Source organism: Humulus lupulus, chromosome 3 (assembly GCF_963169125.1).
Source record: "Humulus lupulus chromosome 3, drHumLupu1.1, whole genome shotgun sequence".
Classification (NCBI taxonomy): Eukaryota; Viridiplantae; Streptophyta; class Magnoliopsida; order Rosales; family Cannabaceae; genus Humulus; species Humulus lupulus.
Window position 1 is genome coordinate 33,434,526 of NC_084795.1, and position 18,226 is coordinate 33,452,751.

General features: G+C 41.3%; 2 protein-coding genes across 2 annotated transcripts; one reads left to right on the forward strand and one right to left on the reverse strand.

Annotated features, from left to right (window-relative positions):
* The first annotated feature begins 1,461 nt into the window (after positions 1 to 1,461).
* LOC133823877 (uncharacterized) lies at positions 1,462 to 2,019 on the forward strand. Its single transcript, XM_062256729.1, has one exon. It carries the CDS (start codon positions 1,462 to 1,464, stop codon positions 2,017 to 2,019), a length of 558 nt encoding a protein of 185 aa, XP_062112713.1.
* An 8,208-nt stretch (positions 2,020 to 10,227) lies between these two features.
* On the reverse strand, positions 10,228 to 11,341 carry LOC133823878 (actin cytoskeleton-regulatory complex protein PAN1-like). Its single transcript, XM_062256730.1, has 2 exons — positions 11,147 to 11,341; positions 10,228 to 10,737 (listed from the first exon to the last, which is right to left on the reverse strand). The coding sequence occupies exons 1-2, from the start codon at positions 11,339 to 11,341 to the stop codon at positions 10,228 to 10,230; spliced, it is 705 nt and encodes a 234-aa protein (XP_062112714.1).
* Between the last annotated feature and the right edge of the window lie 6,885 nt (positions 11,342 to 18,226).

Consider the following 18,226-nt stretch of genomic DNA (forward strand, 5'->3'; position numbering starts at 1 on the left):
TCTAAATATGGTATTGAGGTTGACAGGGCAAAGATTGCCACCATTGAGAGCTTACCGCCTTCAGTTTCAGTGAAAGGGGTGAGAAGTTTCCTTGGTCATGCGGGTTTCTACAGAAGGTTCATCAAGGCCTTCTCAAAGATTTCTAAGCCACTCTCGGAATTTTTGATGAATGGGGTGCCATTTGAGTTTGATGAGAAGTGTCTTGAATCTTTCAGGATACTTAAGCAGAAATTGGTGTCAGTCCCTATAGTTATTTCACCAGATTGGGAGCTCCCTTTTGAGTTAATGCGTGATGCAAGTGATTTTGCAGTGGGAGCAGTTCTGGGGCAGCGTGTTGACAAGGTATTTCGTACTATTTATTAGGCCATCATAACACTCAATGGTGCTTAGTTGAATTATGCCACCACTAAGATAGAACTTCTCTCTATTGTATATGCATTCGATAAATTCAGACCTTATCCGATGGGAAACAAGGTTATTGTGTATACTGATCACTCAGCAATCAAGCATCTTATTGCTAAGAAAGATGCCAAGCCTAGAATTATTCGCTAGGTGCTTCTTCTACAAAAGTTTGATATGGAGGTTCAGGACAAAAAGGGTACTGTGAATTTGGTAACAGGTCACTTATCAAGACTTGAGTTGGGGGATGAGTCAGAACATGCCGCAGTGGAGATTAATGAGAGTTTCCCAGATGAACAGTTATTTGTAGTGGACGATGAGCTGGTGCCTTGGTTTTTTGATTATGTGAACTATCTCACAGCCAACGTGGTGCCACCAAAATTGTCAATGCAACTGTTAAAAAAGTTTTATCATGATGTGAAGCATTACTACTGGGATGATCCTTTCTTGTTCAAGCAATGTCCAGATTTGATTATCAGAAGATGTGTGCTAGAAAGAGAAATGAAGGACATCTTGTTTCATTACCACACATCACCTAATGGTGGACATTTTGTTGGAGCAAGGACTGCTGCAAAGGTCCTTGAAAGTGGATTATATTGACCTACTCTGTATAAAGACAGTTATGAATGTGTGAATCATTGTGATCATTTTCAAAGGGTAGGTAATATCTCAAGACGCCATGAAATGCCTCTAACTAACATATTGGAGGTTGAATTATTTGATGTTTGGGTTATTGATTTTATGGGGCCCTACCCATCGTCGTTTGGTAATCTGTATATTTTGTTGGTGGTGGATTATGTTAGTAAATGGGTTGAAGCAGTAGCTACTTCAACTAATGATGCTAAGGTGGTAGTCAAGTTTTTACAAAAGAACATTTTCTCTCGTTTTGGCACACCTCAAGCGATCATAAGTGATGAAGGGACTCATTTTTCCAATAAGATTTTTGACTCCCTAATGGAAAAGTATGGAATTAAACACAAGATGGCCTTAGGATATCATCCATAGTCAAATGGGCGAGCAAAAGTGTCAAATCGTGAGATTAAGTTGATTTTGGAAAAGACAATGCAAGCTAGTACAAAGGATTGGTCACACAAACTTGATGATGCATTATGGGCTTATAGGATAGCTTTTAACACACCAATTGGTATGTCTCCTTATCGGCGTGTATATGGTAAAGCTTCTCATTTGCTGTTTGAACTGGAGCATAGGGCGCAATGGGATTTAAAGAAGCTGAATTTGGATCTGGCTGCTTCGAATGCATTAAGGCTAGCTCAACTGAATGAGCTAGATGAATTGCGTCATGATTCCTACAAGAATGCAAGAATCTACAAGGAGAAGACAAAGAAATGGCATGACTACAATATTGCCAATCAAAATTTTCAGGTGGGAGATAAGGTACTGTTATTTAATTCCCGTCTCAAATTGTTTCCGGGAAAATTGAAGTCTCGATGGTCGGGGCCATTTATTGTTACAAAAGTATTTCCATATGGGGCTTATGAGATTCAACAAGGTGATGCTTCAGCGTTCAAAGTCAATGGACAGCGCTTGAAGCATTACTATGGTGGTGAAATTGAAAATAAGGTGAATATTACACTGGTGGACAGTCAAAGTCAAGACTAAGTTGCAACGTCTAGCTAAAGACGTTAAACGAAGCACTTTATGGGAGGCAACCCATAGTTTTTATTCTTTTTTATTTTAATTTTTAATTATTGTTTTGTTTAGAGAGGATCAAAGGAAAACAGTTGAGAAAACCACATATGAGAAGAATGGTTGGAATTGTGCCCTGAAAGCATATGTAGTAGACATTGTTTTAAGAAATAAATAAATAAATTGAATTTGTTATGCATATATTTTATGGACTATGTTATTCTGTGATAATATTATGTAAATATCAGAAAAATTCCTCAGTTCATATATATGATCTCAACCATGTATTGGTACGGGAGGATTATATTTGAAATAAATGAACTTGAGTAGTTCGCAGTAAAATAAAGTTATGGAATCTTTAGATTAATTACTGCAAGTACGGTCCACTAGTATTATGAATACATGTGATCTAGATCCGGATTACTAGTGTAGTAGGACACTTTAGTAAAGGCACTTTATATATTAGAGAATATATAGAACTTGACCAGATATGTTTATTAATACTTAGTTTTTTTACCCAAAAACAACTACTGATGATGTGGCAAGGGTTTCTCACACGTGGTTGACATGTGGCAGAGTCAAAATAAGGCGGTGTTGTTCGATTATCAACCAGCTATACATTGCTTCGTCAAGCCTGGCTATTAGATACGACTAGGCTGGTCGTATGATTCAGTTTATTTCCTTAAAAGATTGTAATCTTATAATAACTACGTTGATTAGTTCATCTTTATTGCCTTGATACACGAATATTAAGGATAGTTAAGACCCATTGGCCCATGTAACCCCCCTTGAGCCTATAAATATGTATGAAATAGCTCAAGGAGGGGACTTTTGATCTTTGAATTTTTTTCCTGAATATTGAAAGAGACAGCATATAGTGTAATTATCCATTGTCTTGTGTAATTCTCCCAAGGTTTGTGAAACTCAAGAACCCTAGTTCTTTGATCATGACATTGGGATTCAATATTAATAATAGCACTAAGTGGACGTAGGTCATTACCATTTACTGGGGCCGAACCACTATAAATAGTTTGTGTTTTTTCTTTGCCATTACATTAAACTCTTAATTATCATCTCATTTCCTGTCGTATTTTTGACTTCGTGTCGTTGGCCAAATCGAGGGTTAACATTTTGGTGCTTTCATTGAGAGATTGATAGAAAAACGGTAAGAAAATCTAATGGCAAAGACATCTAAGAGACCTGGACAGACTGCTAGCGCTGCATCATCCCAACCTCCTCCCCCAAATGTGGTTGAGAATGAACCACATTTAGAGTTTGAAGAGGAGGAGTTAGATTCGGAAATGCTTAGGGCAACACTAGGGGTGTTGCAGGACGAGTTGGCCAATCTGAGGACCAATCAAGAGAACGCAACGGAGACAATGGCGCTGCAGCGGAGAGAAATTGAACGTCAGCGCCAGGAGCTGAGTGAGCGGCAGGCGGACATGGACCATCGGTATAGGGATGCCATGGCCGCTCTTGAAGCAGCCATCCAATTGGCTCAAAGTTAGGCTGCGCCAGCCTCTCAGCCAGATCAGCCACCGAGTGTGCTGCCTCAAAGGGCTCCCAATCCTAGTCCTCCGCTCTAGCCAGCAAGCCCTCAAAGGTTGGAGATGCCACTTGTGGCTCAGGATGATGTCCCAGCTAGGGATCCTGAGCAACAGCCTCCATCTCAGGCTGGTCGAGGCAATCCTCAGCGCCAGAGGCACAATAGGGTCGGGCAGCCGCCCCGCAGCCCTAGACGCCTAGGGGACGAAGAGCCAAATCTACCGAGCAGAGGGCAGCGTCCTTCTGCCAACAGAAGGCATTAAGAGTTGGGCTCTGCGGTCAGGGGTCCCCCACGACATAGTAATGCCGAGGACCCAACGACCAGCACAAGCCCCCCTAACGCTTGGGAGATACCAGCCCGAGGAGGAAATAGCGTGAACAGTCGGTCACGTCGTAGTCAACCACAATTTAGAGATTGCCATGACTATAATGAAGTCGATTCCGGCAGAGAATATGCTGGTCGGAGGAATGAGGAAAGAGGTGGAGGCAGAAGCCCCCCACCTAGAGAAAATAGGCCAGCAAGCCATAACGATGGGGGGCAACCCAGGCAGCAAAACATCTTTGATCGACTAGGAGTTAGCGAGCAGAGACGCAGGGATGATGATTTGAGGGACATACTCAATGACCATCATGAGAGGCACGATGAGTACGCTCCCCCGGCACCGGTCGCCCCAGCAATCCCAGAAGCGATTCAGGTTCAGATTGATGTCCTGAACCAGGCAGTACAACAGCTGGTCGAGGGACGAACGTCCCACATAGAGTACGATAGGAGGAGGGGCACTCCGTTTGTACAAAGGATTGCTGTGGCTGAAACCCCTAGTAAATTCAAGATGCTGACACTACCAAACTTTGATGGGTACGGAGGCCCAGTATCTCACGTTAACAAATTTGAGATACAAATGGATATACAGAAAGTGTCAGAAGATGCCCACTGCAGGATCTTGCTCGCGACACTATCTGGCACCGCCCAGGAGTGGTTCTTTAAGTTCCTTCCTGCTAGTATAGTATCTTGGGAAATGTTCGTGAAGGAATTTTATGGACAATTCTATGCGGTTCGCATACACCCCACAGAGGCCAACCAACTGGTCAAGATACGCCAAAAGAAGGGAGAGCCCTTAAAGGAATATGTCCAGTGTTTCATGCAAGCAGCAGCTGGAGCCAAGACATGGGGTGATGAAGGCAAGACGATGGCCCTAACTGCTGGGGTTAGGTGTCATTCACCCCTCTGGAGTAGCCTAAGAAAGAATGGGGTAAGAAGTATCCAAGATTTTTTGGATCAGGCTGATCGATATATCAAGCTCGAGGACGCAATTTCCAATGAGGGGAAATCGCCAACGAAGGACAAGGGGCCAAAGGAAGAACCCACTAAGGCCGCCAATGGATCAAGGAAACCCAATGGCAACGACAAGGGCAACAGGAATGGCAATGGTAGGAATGGTGGAAAACGGGCAAGTAATGAACCCTCAGTGTCTGAGAATAAACGCCCCAAAGGCAATCGATATGACCCGAGATTCACCAACTACACGACACTTGTCGAAAGTTGAGCGGAAGTCTACCAAGCGACCAGCTCTAACGTGCCTTATAAACGACTCGCACGTATAAGGAAGGATATCTCTAAGAGAGATACGACGAAATTCTGTCGTTTTGACAACGACTACGGGCACGACACTAACGAATGCAACCAATTGAAAGAGGAAATTGAGTTCCTGATTAGGCAGGGACATCTAAGGAGATATGTGCGAGCCGCAGAAAGGTCTCAGCGAGAGGCTCAAGGTGGCAATGAGCAGGCGCCTGCATGCCAACGCTCGCCACCTTTACAGCTAGCTCCTGTGGCAGGCACTTTACTCACCATCTGCGGCGGCCCACATCTTCCAGGCAACAGTGGGAAGGCAAGGGAACGATATGCTCGAACCCTATGCCACGACCAGGACATCGAGATGATGAGTGTGGAGGATCGAGCACCAAAGAAGGCTCGGACAGAGGAGGAGATGATAACCTTCTCTAAAGACGATGGCCAACACATGTGATTCCCACACTCTGATCTGCTGGTCGTGGACATGCAAATTGTCAACATGATGGTGAAGAGGGTGTTGGTTGACACAGGAAGCTCAGTCAACATCCTCTACAAGACTTCACTGGAGAGAATGAAGCTGTCCATCAAGGACCTAGAGCCATGCAACCAAACCATCTATGGTTTCTCCAACAAAGGGCTCACCCCAACTGGGTCGATTAGGCTTCCAGTTACAGCAGGTGTTGCACCTGCTAATAGGACATTACTCACTACTTTCATAGTAGTTGATTGTCATTCGGCATATAATGCTATAATTGCGAGACCAATTCTGGTCGACCTGCGAGCCGTCACTTCAATATGGCACCTTGCCATGAAATTCCCAACAGACGCAGGGGTAGGATGCGTGTTGGGAAATCAGTGGGAAGTAAGGGAGTGCTACAATGCCTCGATAACTAAGGCGAAGAAAGGTGTATCGAGGGAAGTTCCCAGAAAAGAGTTGCAAATGGCAGTTGATGTACAAGCCCAATCGGGTGATAATGTCACCAAATAGGGCATTGCCCAAAGTGAGGATAGAGACTTAGATCCTCGCTTTGGGGATTTTGAGAAAGAGATAGGACCCATCGAGGACCTTGAAGAGGTCCAACTCGATGAAGAAAATCCGACCAATGTTGTGAAAGTCGGTAAAAACTTAGAGACAACAACAAAACAAGAACTGGTGGAATTTTTGAAGGGAAACCAAGAGGTCTTTGCCTGGTCGCATAAAGACATGGTTAGAATAGACCCTGTAGTCATTATCCATGTCCTTAATATAGACAAAAAGTTTCCCACCGGTACAACAAAAAAGGAGGTTGCTCGACAAAGATAGATTAAAAGCCTTGAAAGAAGAAGTCGAGAAGCTTAAGGAGAACAGATTCATCAGGGTAGTGTTTTATCCATCGTGGGTCTCTAATCCCGTGCTAGTTCCCAAGACGAATGGCAAATGGCGAACATGCGTGGATTTCACAAACCTCAATAAAGCCTACCCGAAGGACTGTTTCCCACTCCCAGGATCGACCAACTGGTCGATGCCACTACAGGGCACGAGATTCTCTCTTTCATGGATGCATACTCTGGGTATAATCATATTAGTATGCATCCTCCCGATGAGGATCACACTAGCTTTCGGACTGACACAAGGCTTTACTGTTACAAAGTAATGCCCTTCGGTTTGAAAAATGCTAGTGCGACTTACCAGCGGCTGGTTAACCACATGTTTAGGGGACTGATCGGCAAAAACATGGAGGTCTATGTCGATGACATGCTGGTTAAGTCAAAGAAGGCAGAAGGGCGTATAGAGGATTTACAAGAGTGCTTCAACGTCTTGAACAAATATCAGATTAAGCTGAATCCCCTCAAGTGCTCCTTCGGGGTAGGATCAGGGAAGTTCTTGGCATTTATAGTTAACTTGAGAGGAATTGAGGCCAATCCCGAGAAGATCAAAGCCCTGATCGATATGAAATTTCCAGCAAAGATCAAGGATGTTCAAAGTCTGACCGGAAGAATTGCTGCTCTGAGTAGATTTATTTCTAAATCAACAGACAAGTGCGTCCCATTTTTTAATCTATTCAGAGGCAACATGAAATTCGAATGGACGGAGGAGTGCGAGCAGGCTTTCCAAGCATTGAAGACTCACATGGCGAAACCACCCATTCTATCGAAGCCGGTCGATAAGGAAACTTTGTTTGTTTACTTGGCGATCACATAATACGCTGCTAGTGTTGTCTTAGTAAGAGAAGAAGAAGGCATGCAGAAGGCTATTTATTATGTAAGCAAAAGGCTAATTGGAGCAGAGTTGCGGTATCCTCCTATTGAAAAGTTAGCCTATTGCTTAATTTTAGCCTCTAGGAAGCTGTGGCCTTACTTTCAAGCTCACCCAATCACGGTTCTGACCGATCAGCCTCTACGGCAAGTTCTTCAAAAGCCAGAAGCCGCAGAAAGATTATTGAAATGGGCGGTCGAACTTGGGCAGTTCGATATCTCTTACTTGCCATGAGCAACAATAAAAGGGCAAGCCTTAGCTGACTTCATCACCGAGTTCACTAGGCTCCCAGATAACGAACAGTCAGAAACACCTGAAGATCCTAAAGAGCCTGAGCCCCAAAACCGAGCTCCCTCATGGAAGTTATTTACAGATGGTTCTTCTAACGAGTGCCATGCAGGAGTAGGAGTGATTTTGATAACGCCTGAAGGGCATCGATTTCACTGCACAATCAGGTTTGACTTCACTGCTTTTAACAACGAAGCCGAGTATGAAGCATTGCTCACTGGGTTACGATTGGCCAGAGACGTGAACATAAAGGCACTCGACATCTACAGTGACTCTCAGCTGGTGGTAAATCAAGTCATGGGAGAATACTAGGCCCAAGGTTTAAAGATGGTTGCTTACTTAAAAAAAACAAAGGATCTATTAGCGCAGTTTGACAAGTACACCCTTCAGCAAGTACCTCGCGACCAGAATTCAAATGATGATGCTTTGGCCAAGTTAGCAAGTGCGAAGGATGCTGATACTCTAAACATAGTGCCAGTTGAACGACTGTCTATGCCAAGCATCCAAGCAGAGGAGACTACTTTGGTGATCCAAATGGCGGATACATGGATGGCACCGTACATAGAGTATCTGACACAAGGCGTGTTACCAACGGACAGAAACAAAGCCAAGTCCCTTCAGTGGCAGGCTGCTAGGTATATCCTGGTCGATGGAATTGTGTACTGAAGGGGATACTCTATGCCACTCCTCAGATGTATTTCAAAAGAGAAGGCCAAAGAATTGATGAAAGAGATACACGAAGGCTTTTGTGGGGACCACGCTGGGGGGCAAAGCTTATCAAAAAAGATCCTGAGGCAAGGTTACTTCTGGCCAACGATGAATGAAGACTTGATGGAATTTGTGTGGAGGTGCGACAAGTGCCAGAGGTTCTCCCAAATCCCACAACCAGCCCCTAATGAGCTGAAACAGATGCAAAGTCTGTGGCCGTTTACAGTCTGGGGTATAGATTTAATCAGATCTCTGCCCACAGGAAAGGGCAGCGTCAAGTATGTTGTGGTTGCCGTCAATTACTTCACTAAATGGGCCGAAGCCGAGCCACTCACAACCATAACGACCAAGAAAGTGCTAGATTTTGTGGTAAAAAACATCGTATGTCGCTATGGATTGCCAAGGAAAATTGTCTCAGACAACGGCACGCAGTTTGATAGTGATCTGTTCACGGATTTTTACAAACGGCATGGGATTATCAAGAGCTTTTCTTCAGTTGCTCATCCCCAAGAAAATGGACAAGTCAAAGCAGTCAATAAAACACTAAAGGATACTCTGAAGAAAAAACTTGAAGAAGCTAAGGGGGCATGGCCAGAACAATTGCCTAAAGTCCTTTGGTTGTACAGAACTTCCCACCGAATAGCAACAGGTCATACCCCATTATCCTTGGCTTATGGGTATAAAGCTATGTTGCCTGTTGAGTTAGATCTACCTTCACATCGCAGAATAACCTATGAACAAGGCTCTAATAGTCAACTATTAATGGAATCTCTGGACTTAATTGATGAGAAGCGTGAGCAAGCCCAACTCCGAGTAGCTGCTTACCAGCAAAAAGTCGCCTGGTATTTCAATTCTAAAGTGCGTGGAAGGAAATTCAATGTCGGAGATCTAGTACTTTGAAGAGTTTTCCTAAACACCCGTGACTAGGTTGTTGGAGTACTCGGACCTAATTGGGAAGGGCCATACTAGATTGAAGAAGTCCTCCATCCAGGCACCTACAAACTTGCTCGCTTAAATGGAGATCTCATTCCTCGCTATTGGAATGGAGAACACCTGCGCAAGTACAATCAATGAACAATTCTTCTTAAAGAATTGGCTTGTGTTAATTTTATTTTTTACAAGTTATGAAAAAGGATTGGTCATTTCATGTGACTAATCGCTTATAAGTGTAAGATCTTATTGATCACTCATACAGACACGTTTTGTCCATTTATTACGAGAATTATAAGGGACTATGAGCAGCCAGTCATTCTTGCCAATTGTTGTATTTATTACAAGTATTTTCTCATTACGTGTGTTGTTTTTCTGTATTACCGTTTTAATTCCTTTCCTCCAAGCAAAAATGTTCGAACAGATTTTAGTCAAGGCAAGTGACTAAGGACCTAAAGCTCCTCAATCACTTGGGGGGCTTATAAGACATCTAGCAAGCAAGGCATATCGAAAGGTATGTAAACACATGAGAAAAATAAGTGAAAGCATGCTAGGGTACTTTAGAGTATTTTTCAAAATTTTGTATTTTGTTAAAATGCAAATATTATAATATCAAAATGAAGTCTTTTACACCGCGAGCAGTGATTGCTCGGATGTAATTGTTTAATAAAACGAAAAAATCTGCCCGTGCAGCAATAAAAGTTAAAACATAAAATTGTTTTTACATCATGTCCCGTAGGTCATGTAATTCAAAAATAAAAAGATAAAATTATTAAGTAGCTGGGGGGTCCTGTGGTGATTTCTGTTGCTGCTGATCGACTCTATCTCCAGCCTCTTCTTGGGCGCCCTCGATATCGGTCGCTAAAGAAATCTCTGGAGACTGTCGAATTGTTTCCTCTTCCTAACGAGAAACACACCTAGCTAGCTCTGCCTCCCTGATATGGTCTGGAAGATAGGAGAAGTTAGCATTGGGGTTGTTTTTCCAAAACAGGTAAAAACACTCGAACGCTGCCCCTTCGTAGTCTTCAAGATTGCAGGCATTCTCTTCCTCCAGTGCAGGGACTTCTTTGCGGCTTATCTCCAGCTCAGCCTGAAGCTTGTGGGCTTCTTGGTAATTTATGAGAGAGGTATCCTTGTACTGTTCCTTAGATGCAGTGATCTTGGCAATACTTGCCTCCTTCTTTTTCAGCTCTTCTTCAAGAGAAGCAATTTTGGCCTCAGTCACTTGCAGTGCCTCAAGGTGCTTCGCCTCAGCTTCCTTAAGGGTCTCGGTGTGCTTTGCCTCAGCCTCCTTAAGCGCCTCAGAATGTTTCACCTTGACTACCTTCAGCTGCTTGGCATGAGTAGCCTCAGATGCCTTGAGTTGCTCGGTGTATCGAGCCTCAACAGCACTAAGCTGATCGCTAAGTCTCTTTTTGAATTGGGCAGTCAGCGTCCTCGAGCATCACCAGCCAGAAGTCATGGTAAGAACCCCCTGCGATCAGAAAGAGATAAAGTAGTTAGTAGGAGCAAATTGAAAAGAAAATTCAGAAAGTACAATAAAGAAAGCAACTTATAGCAAGAACTTCGTTCAATGCGCAGTTGAAGACTTGGTCAACTGTCATAGAGCCAGTCTCCTAAATCGCCTCCTGAAAGCGACGGTGCTTTGTTATTCTAGATAGCCTATGTTTGGCTAAGTTAAGCACCACACCCGTGAGGTCGTCTCCCGAGGCTTCTTCTCGGAGACCAGCCGACTGCTGGACGGTAGATGTTGGAGGCGTAAGGTCGGCTGGAGCTGGAGGGGGAGTATGTCCGACTGGAGATGGGGGATCTAGGTTTACTGGAGGTGGAGGAGTTGCCTCTCTGGCAGGAGCTGGTGGAGGAGTTGTCTCCTTTGTTGGAGTAGATGCAGGAGGGTCGTCTGTTTGAGATTTCTTCGAGGGGGGATTGCTGCAGCCCTCCCCAGACTGGTGCTTGTGAGACTTTTTCTTGCTCACCAATTTGGCGTACAAGTCAAAAGTGTGTTCGGCAGGCATGTCTACAAAGAAGAAACAAGCGAACAGTCAGGCAATATAATAAAAGGATCTTGCTAAGTTTAGGAAACAAGGGCAGAGAAATTAAAAGTATAATACCCGAGCTATAATTACTGGTCGCTACACTATTTACTTTACTAGTGCTACACTCACTCTCTAGCGTGAAGAAGTCTGAATTTAAAGTAGGTGGGTATTTAAAAGCGAAAAATCAGTACCGTTCTCGTCTGACGACTCAAGAGTAGGCTCTGAGGCCTTCTTCTTGCCCTTCCATGGAGGGGCCGGTGCAGCAGCAAGTCGCGGGGTGCCGGTTGGTTCGTTGATGGTTACCCATGTTGCCCTCCTCGGTGGAGGTTGTGACACATCTTGTTGTTGCTCGGGGACTTCATTGTCGGTGGCACTCCCCGCGGTAGATTCCCTCACATCCTGGTGAGGTGCCAGAAGGCCGACCAGCCTCAGATTGGCCTTTGTGACCAGCTGCTTGACACTTTTCTCTATGTCGGTCAAGCTGGCTAAGAGGGCTGATCGGACTTCCATGTCTGGAGTAGGGGCTGGTCGCAGCCATGGGCCTGAAATACACTAAATCTCTAAGGGCAATGCAAGAAGAATCAAAGGAAAATAATAAACGACCAGGGGTGCAAATATATTACCTCCTTGTGTGAAAGCCAGGTTGTTCGCGACCATATCGGTAGTCAGAAAGTACTCCAGATGGTACTTCCTCTCATTGGATATGAAAATAGTATCACTCAGGAAAGTGTGCGTCGTTTCCTGGTGGCAGAAATGGAAGAACCCCGTGTTTTCTTGGTTGGGGTTGGATTTTAGGTCGAACAGGTAGTTGACCTCATGTGGCTTGGGGACCGGCCACTTCTTATGACTATAAAGGATATAGAGTGCAGAGAGCATTCTATATCCATTTAGGGTTATTTGAAAATGAGCGACCCCAAAATAATTGGCCACTCCTTGGAAGAAAGGATGAAGAGGCAGGATCGCTCCTGCCTCGATGTGATACCTCGACTAGGCGTTATACGCGCCTCCAGGCAGATTCGCCCGTTGGTCTCTGGTGGGTTGGACTAGGGTCACCCCAGGGAGTCCGTACTTCTTGATATAATTAGCAATCATCCTAATCGTTACTCGACTAGGAGGGGTGACGTACCATTCGACATCTGGTTGAATGACGTTTCTGAGTTGGGCTTGAGCTTGGATTCCTGGCTCGGGAGTACTCTTAGCTCTACCACTGGTCGAGGGAATTTCTGCATGAGGGGCAGGCTGGTGTTCAGAAGGTTTTGATTTTTTCTTTTTTTGGGTAGTGGATTTTACTTTACCCATGGCTGAAAGGTTTGAATGAGGTCTGTTAGGTGGAGTTCGCGAAAAAGGGATGTTCATAATGAGTAATGACGGCTGTTCTTCATCCACGAGCAGTTGAGCAAGCAGGTCGTCGTCAATCGGTCTCTCACCTCCCCACGGATCTTGCATGAAAATCTGCGAACAGAAAATGGGAGATGAGAACTTGGAGCCTAAAAACTTGTGTTCAAAGTGGGAATAACGTTGCTCGCGTATAGATGTTAAGCTTTTATATGGCCAGCAGCATTCTAGCAAAAACACTAAGTTTCTTACGAGCAGCTTGAGAAACGGATTAAAAAGTGGAAGTAAAAAGTTTTTCAGAGAAAACTTTTTCGACTCCGAAAGGGCGGGAAAAACCCAGTTTTTCAGCTAGCTTAAAAATCAAATTTTTTACTTCAATTTTACGCCCTAAATCTACAATCTCGACTACCAAACTGACTCCTAACTCCTATGAAACGTTATTTCACTACCCTATCAAGCATCGATCAACATGCCCATTTACCCTAAGCCAGTTTCGGTCAAGAACAGCCAAGAACTCAGATACGAAACGAATAAAAAACGATTTTTCATGGCAACTCAAATGACTAAAAGGTTTGTAAAACTTACTTGGATGAAAGGTGGCTCAGACAGATTTGGTAGGGTAAGCAAAGAGTCAGTTTCCTAAGTTTACTTTATGCTGGTCGTAGTAAAGTAAACTTAGGGGGCAAATGTTTACCCAAAAACATTTGCTGATGACGTGGCAAGGATTTCTCACACGTGGTTGACACGTGGAAAAGTCAAAATAAGGCGGTGTTGTTCGATTATCGACCAGCTATACATTTCTTTGTCAAGCCTGGCTATTAGATACAACCAGGTTGGTCGTATGATTCAGTTTATTTCCTTAAAAGATTGTAATCTTGTAATAACTACGTTGATTATTTCATCTTTATTACCTTGATACATGGATATTAAGGATAGTTAAGGCCCATTGGCCCATGTAACCCCCCTTGAGCCTATAAAAATTTATGAAATAGCTCAAGGAGGGGACTTTTGACCTTTGAATTTTTTTCCTGGATATTGAAAGAGAGAGCATATAGTGCGATTATCCATCGTCTTGTTGTAATTCTCCCAAGGTTTGTGAAACTCAAGAACCCTAGTTCTTTGATCACGTCACTGGGATTCAATATTAATAATAGCACTAAGTGGACGTAGGTCATTACCATTTACTGGGGTCAAACCACTATAAATCATTTGTGTTTATTCTTTACCCTTAAATTAAACTCTTAATTATCATCTCATTTCCTGTCGTATTTTTGACTCTGTGTCGTTGGCCAAATCGATGGTCAACATAGTTAAATACTATTTCGAATTATTAATTAAATATATCAGCTGATGATCATATACAAATAGATCTTAATCTTGAAGTTACTATGAACTCCTGTTTATGTTATATGAGTTCTTTTATTCACTTGTCAGGGACTGTCAAAATGATCAGGCTAGAAACTTTTGTTTTGGGAACTCATTAATGTAAAGGGTTGACATTTGGGGTTGAAAAGGTTATTAAGCTAAAATTCATAATTTAGTTATGAATTAACATTCACTTGTAAAGTCAATGGTACCTAAGGAAACAAGATATAATTAAAAGGGTAAAACGGTAATTTTATTCCCGATTAATTATGAATCATTATTAGATGATTAATTTGTATGTAATGATTATATTAATGGACGCTTTATTTTATAAAGTACTCAGTCTCATATTTATAGTGGAGTGATCATGAGATTAATAAATTAAGATTATTTAATTAAAGAATTAAATTAATAATCTCAAATTTATTGGAGCTTGGAATTATAGGTCTATAGGTCCCCACAGCAGCTCTATTCTTCGAGCCAAATATGCAATTATGTGATAATAGTAATTAATTACAAATTAGTTGTAATTAACAAAATTAATTAATATTTAAATATTATGTAATTTTCAAAATTATATTAAATAATTAATTAATTATAATTTTCGAAATTATAATAAAATAAAATTTTAATTTTGAAATTATTATTTAATTTAAATAGGTAGAATTAATTAAGTATCTTTATTTGAGTGGGAGATAATAATCTGATAAGTTCAAATTAGATTTGAATTCAAAATATTGATATTTATTCAAATAATTAATTATATTTAATTAACTCAAATTTGAATTAATTATGAGGTTGTGGGATTTTATCTGATAAGGTAGTTTGAATAAATAATTATGGAAAAATCAAATATCCCTAAAATATAGGGTGGTACACGACCACACACAGTCCATGTGCTGCACATATTTTCAAGGATAGATTTTTCAATTTTATTTATTTAATTAATTAATTAATGGAAAATTCAAAAGTTAGTTTTTGGATATTTTCATTAATAAGATAATTAATTAATTAAAAGATAACTTGTAAATTGGTTACAGATTTTTTTTTTTAAATTTGAATATTTTCTTTTTAAGTTGGACTTATCAAAAAATAAACAGAATACTCAAGAAAGATTATTATTCGCTCTGAAGAAAAGAACGATACTTTTCTATCTCTCCCTGAAAAAGATAAAGAACCAATCTCATGCCTATTCTCTTGATCTCATGTGTTGAGTACATCAAGTAGAATTAGAAATTTAGCATCCTTTATTCTCTAAGTGCCCACACACTTCTTGAGGTGCAGAGAACGTTGTGGAAGATCTTAGTGTGAGTACCTGGGAGCAGCTTAGATAGGAAGTTCATTCAAATTACGAAAAGATAGCAAGGACACTTGATAGGCATTAAGAGGTATGTTTTCTTTTCTTTTCTTGCTTATGATTAATGTACGTATATTAATGGATCCGCATATTTAAAGGTAGTTTAAATATGTTACAAATTTTTTGTTGTACACTGGGCCAACCCACCACCATTTCGCTGCGTATTAGGAAACTCGTTCCTAACAAAGAATTGAGGGGAATGTCTTAGCTATATTAGCTAAGGATTATGCAACGCCAGGTATGAGTTTATTGAGGTATAAGGATTGGATTAGCATTCCGATAGACACTGGGATTAAACGAGAGATTATGGATAAATCTCATACTTCCCTTATTCTCTTCATCCAGGCACCGTGAAGATGTACCAAGATTTGAAAGCTTTATATTGGTGGCCTGGGATGGAGAGGGACATGACTGAATACGTGGCAAAGTTCCTAACTTGCTAGCAGGTTAAGACAGAGAACTAGAAAACCAGTAAGGCTATTACAACCTTTGTGTATTCTATAGTGGAAATAAGGAAACATCGCGATGGATTTCGCGGTGCGGCTACCCAGGATAGTGGGTCAGCATGATTCGGTTTAGGACATTTTGGACAAGTAGACAAAGTCAACTCACTTTTATCAGTAAGGACGAGTAATATAGTTGATCAGTATACATGTCTCTATGTGAAAGGGATAGTATGCCTTCATGGAATTCGAGGTCTATCTTATTAGATGAGGACCTTGCTTTTACTTCCTAGTTTTGGGAAAGGTTGCAGAAGGCGATGAGTATACAGTTGGAGTTTAGTACAGTTTATTATCCTCAGACTAATGGTAAATCAGAGGGAGTTATCCAGTTATTGGAAGGGCACCTTATGAGATGTTGTATGGTATGGAATATTTATCGCCCATTCATTGGGATGCGATGGGTGAGATGTTAAATATGGGTCCTGAGGTAGTTTAGGGGACCATTGGGGCTACTGAAAATGTTAAAGCTCAGATGCTCGATTCTCAGAGTAAATGGGAAAGTTATGTTAATTTGAAATGCAGGAACATGGAGTTCCAAGGGGAAGACTGTATCTTCCTTAGAGTATCACCATGGAATGAAGTGAGAAGATAAGGGCAGGTTGAACCCTAGATTTGTGTAATTGTTGGAAATCCTCGATAGGATTAGTCAAGTGGCCTATGGATTGACCTTATCTTCAGCACTGTCGGTCGTATACAATATATTCATATTTCCATGTTGAGGAAACATGTGTAATTGGGACTCGTGTGTTAAGTTATGAGGATCTGGAATTAGAGGCTAAGTTATCCTGTGAGGAATAGCCATTTCAGATATGAGACAGAAAGAACAAAGTTTGAAAGAACAAAGCTATACCTTTGATTAAGATATTATATAGAAACAGTAAGATTAAAGAAGTGACCTAGGAACTGGAATCAGATATGCGGGATTGATATTCCGGGTTATTCAGATAAAATTTTGAGGACGAAATTTATGTAAGGGGGATAGTTGTAACGTCCCAAATTTCCTAATAAAGCTTAGGGCCTTGATTAGGGGGCCAGGAGGGCCAAAATTGATTTAATATGTGATTATATGATTATATGCATGATTATGTGAATTATATAATGGTATTTGCATGCATGTGGGCCCACTTCTTATTAGAAGGGCATTTTTGTAATTTTGGTCATTAATGGCGTATTTGTATATTTATGTGCATATATGTGATTTTTGGGTGAGACCACATTTTTATGTGGATATGTTCGAGCTATTCGGCATGAGACGATCCTAGGATGCAAGTTAGTGGTTTGGTCATATCGGGGTTAATTGCCGGGCTCGGGGTGAGCCTGGGTTAATTTGATGCTTAGTACATTACCGGGAATGAGCGGGTAATGAGATATGATTTATTAATTATTTGAGGATATTGGGAATAATGGGAATTGGAGGACGTTAATTATGATTAACGGGATAGGTTGGAAATGACAATTATGCCCTTGGGTGGCTTTGATGAATTAATTTGGCCCTAGGGGCATTTTGGTCATTTTGACCAATGGATATATTCAGCCAAGAAAGGCTATGGATTACTCAGGTAGCAGAACAGAGTTTGTTTTCTTTTCTCTCTCGATTATACCTCTTTCTCTCTCTCAGTTTGGATTTCTGCGGCAAACTAGGGAATTGAAACTTGAGGATTAAAGCTTGAGAGTTTAGGATTGTGTTCAGCAACTAAAAATGATTAAATTATGGGATTTAGGTAAGGATTCTCAGTTTAAATCTTTGGTTTAATCTATTTTTGAGATAGTTTATAAGCTTGAAATCTTAATTATGTAATTGGATGTTTGGAGTGGTTTTAAGTGTTTCTAGGCTTGGGTTTTGCTATTAAAGTAGTGATGATGATTAATTACGATATTGGGATTGGTTGAGTTTTGGTTGAGGTTATGATTGAGAAAAATTCAGGGGAGCTGGTGTAGAGTCCAAGAACTTTACTTAGCTAAGATAGATAGTGGTATTATAGTATTTATAGCATTATCTTTGTAACTGTGGATTTTTGGTTCAGACCGGGAATTATTTGGACACTCATAGTAGTACTTGTAGATTTTCTAAGTTTAACCTATAGTTTAAGAATATTAATGTTAACCTAAGGTTTGATTATATGACTGATATTAAGGATAATATTTATTATACTATAAGGTTTAGACAAGGACCAATAGGATTTTAAGCACATGTTATGTATGGATGATTAAGGATTAAGTATTTTGAGGATTAAATTTAATAAGGGTAAAAGTTTGAATGCTATAAGGTCAGTCAGCAACTTTGAATACGTTGAGGGCTTAGTC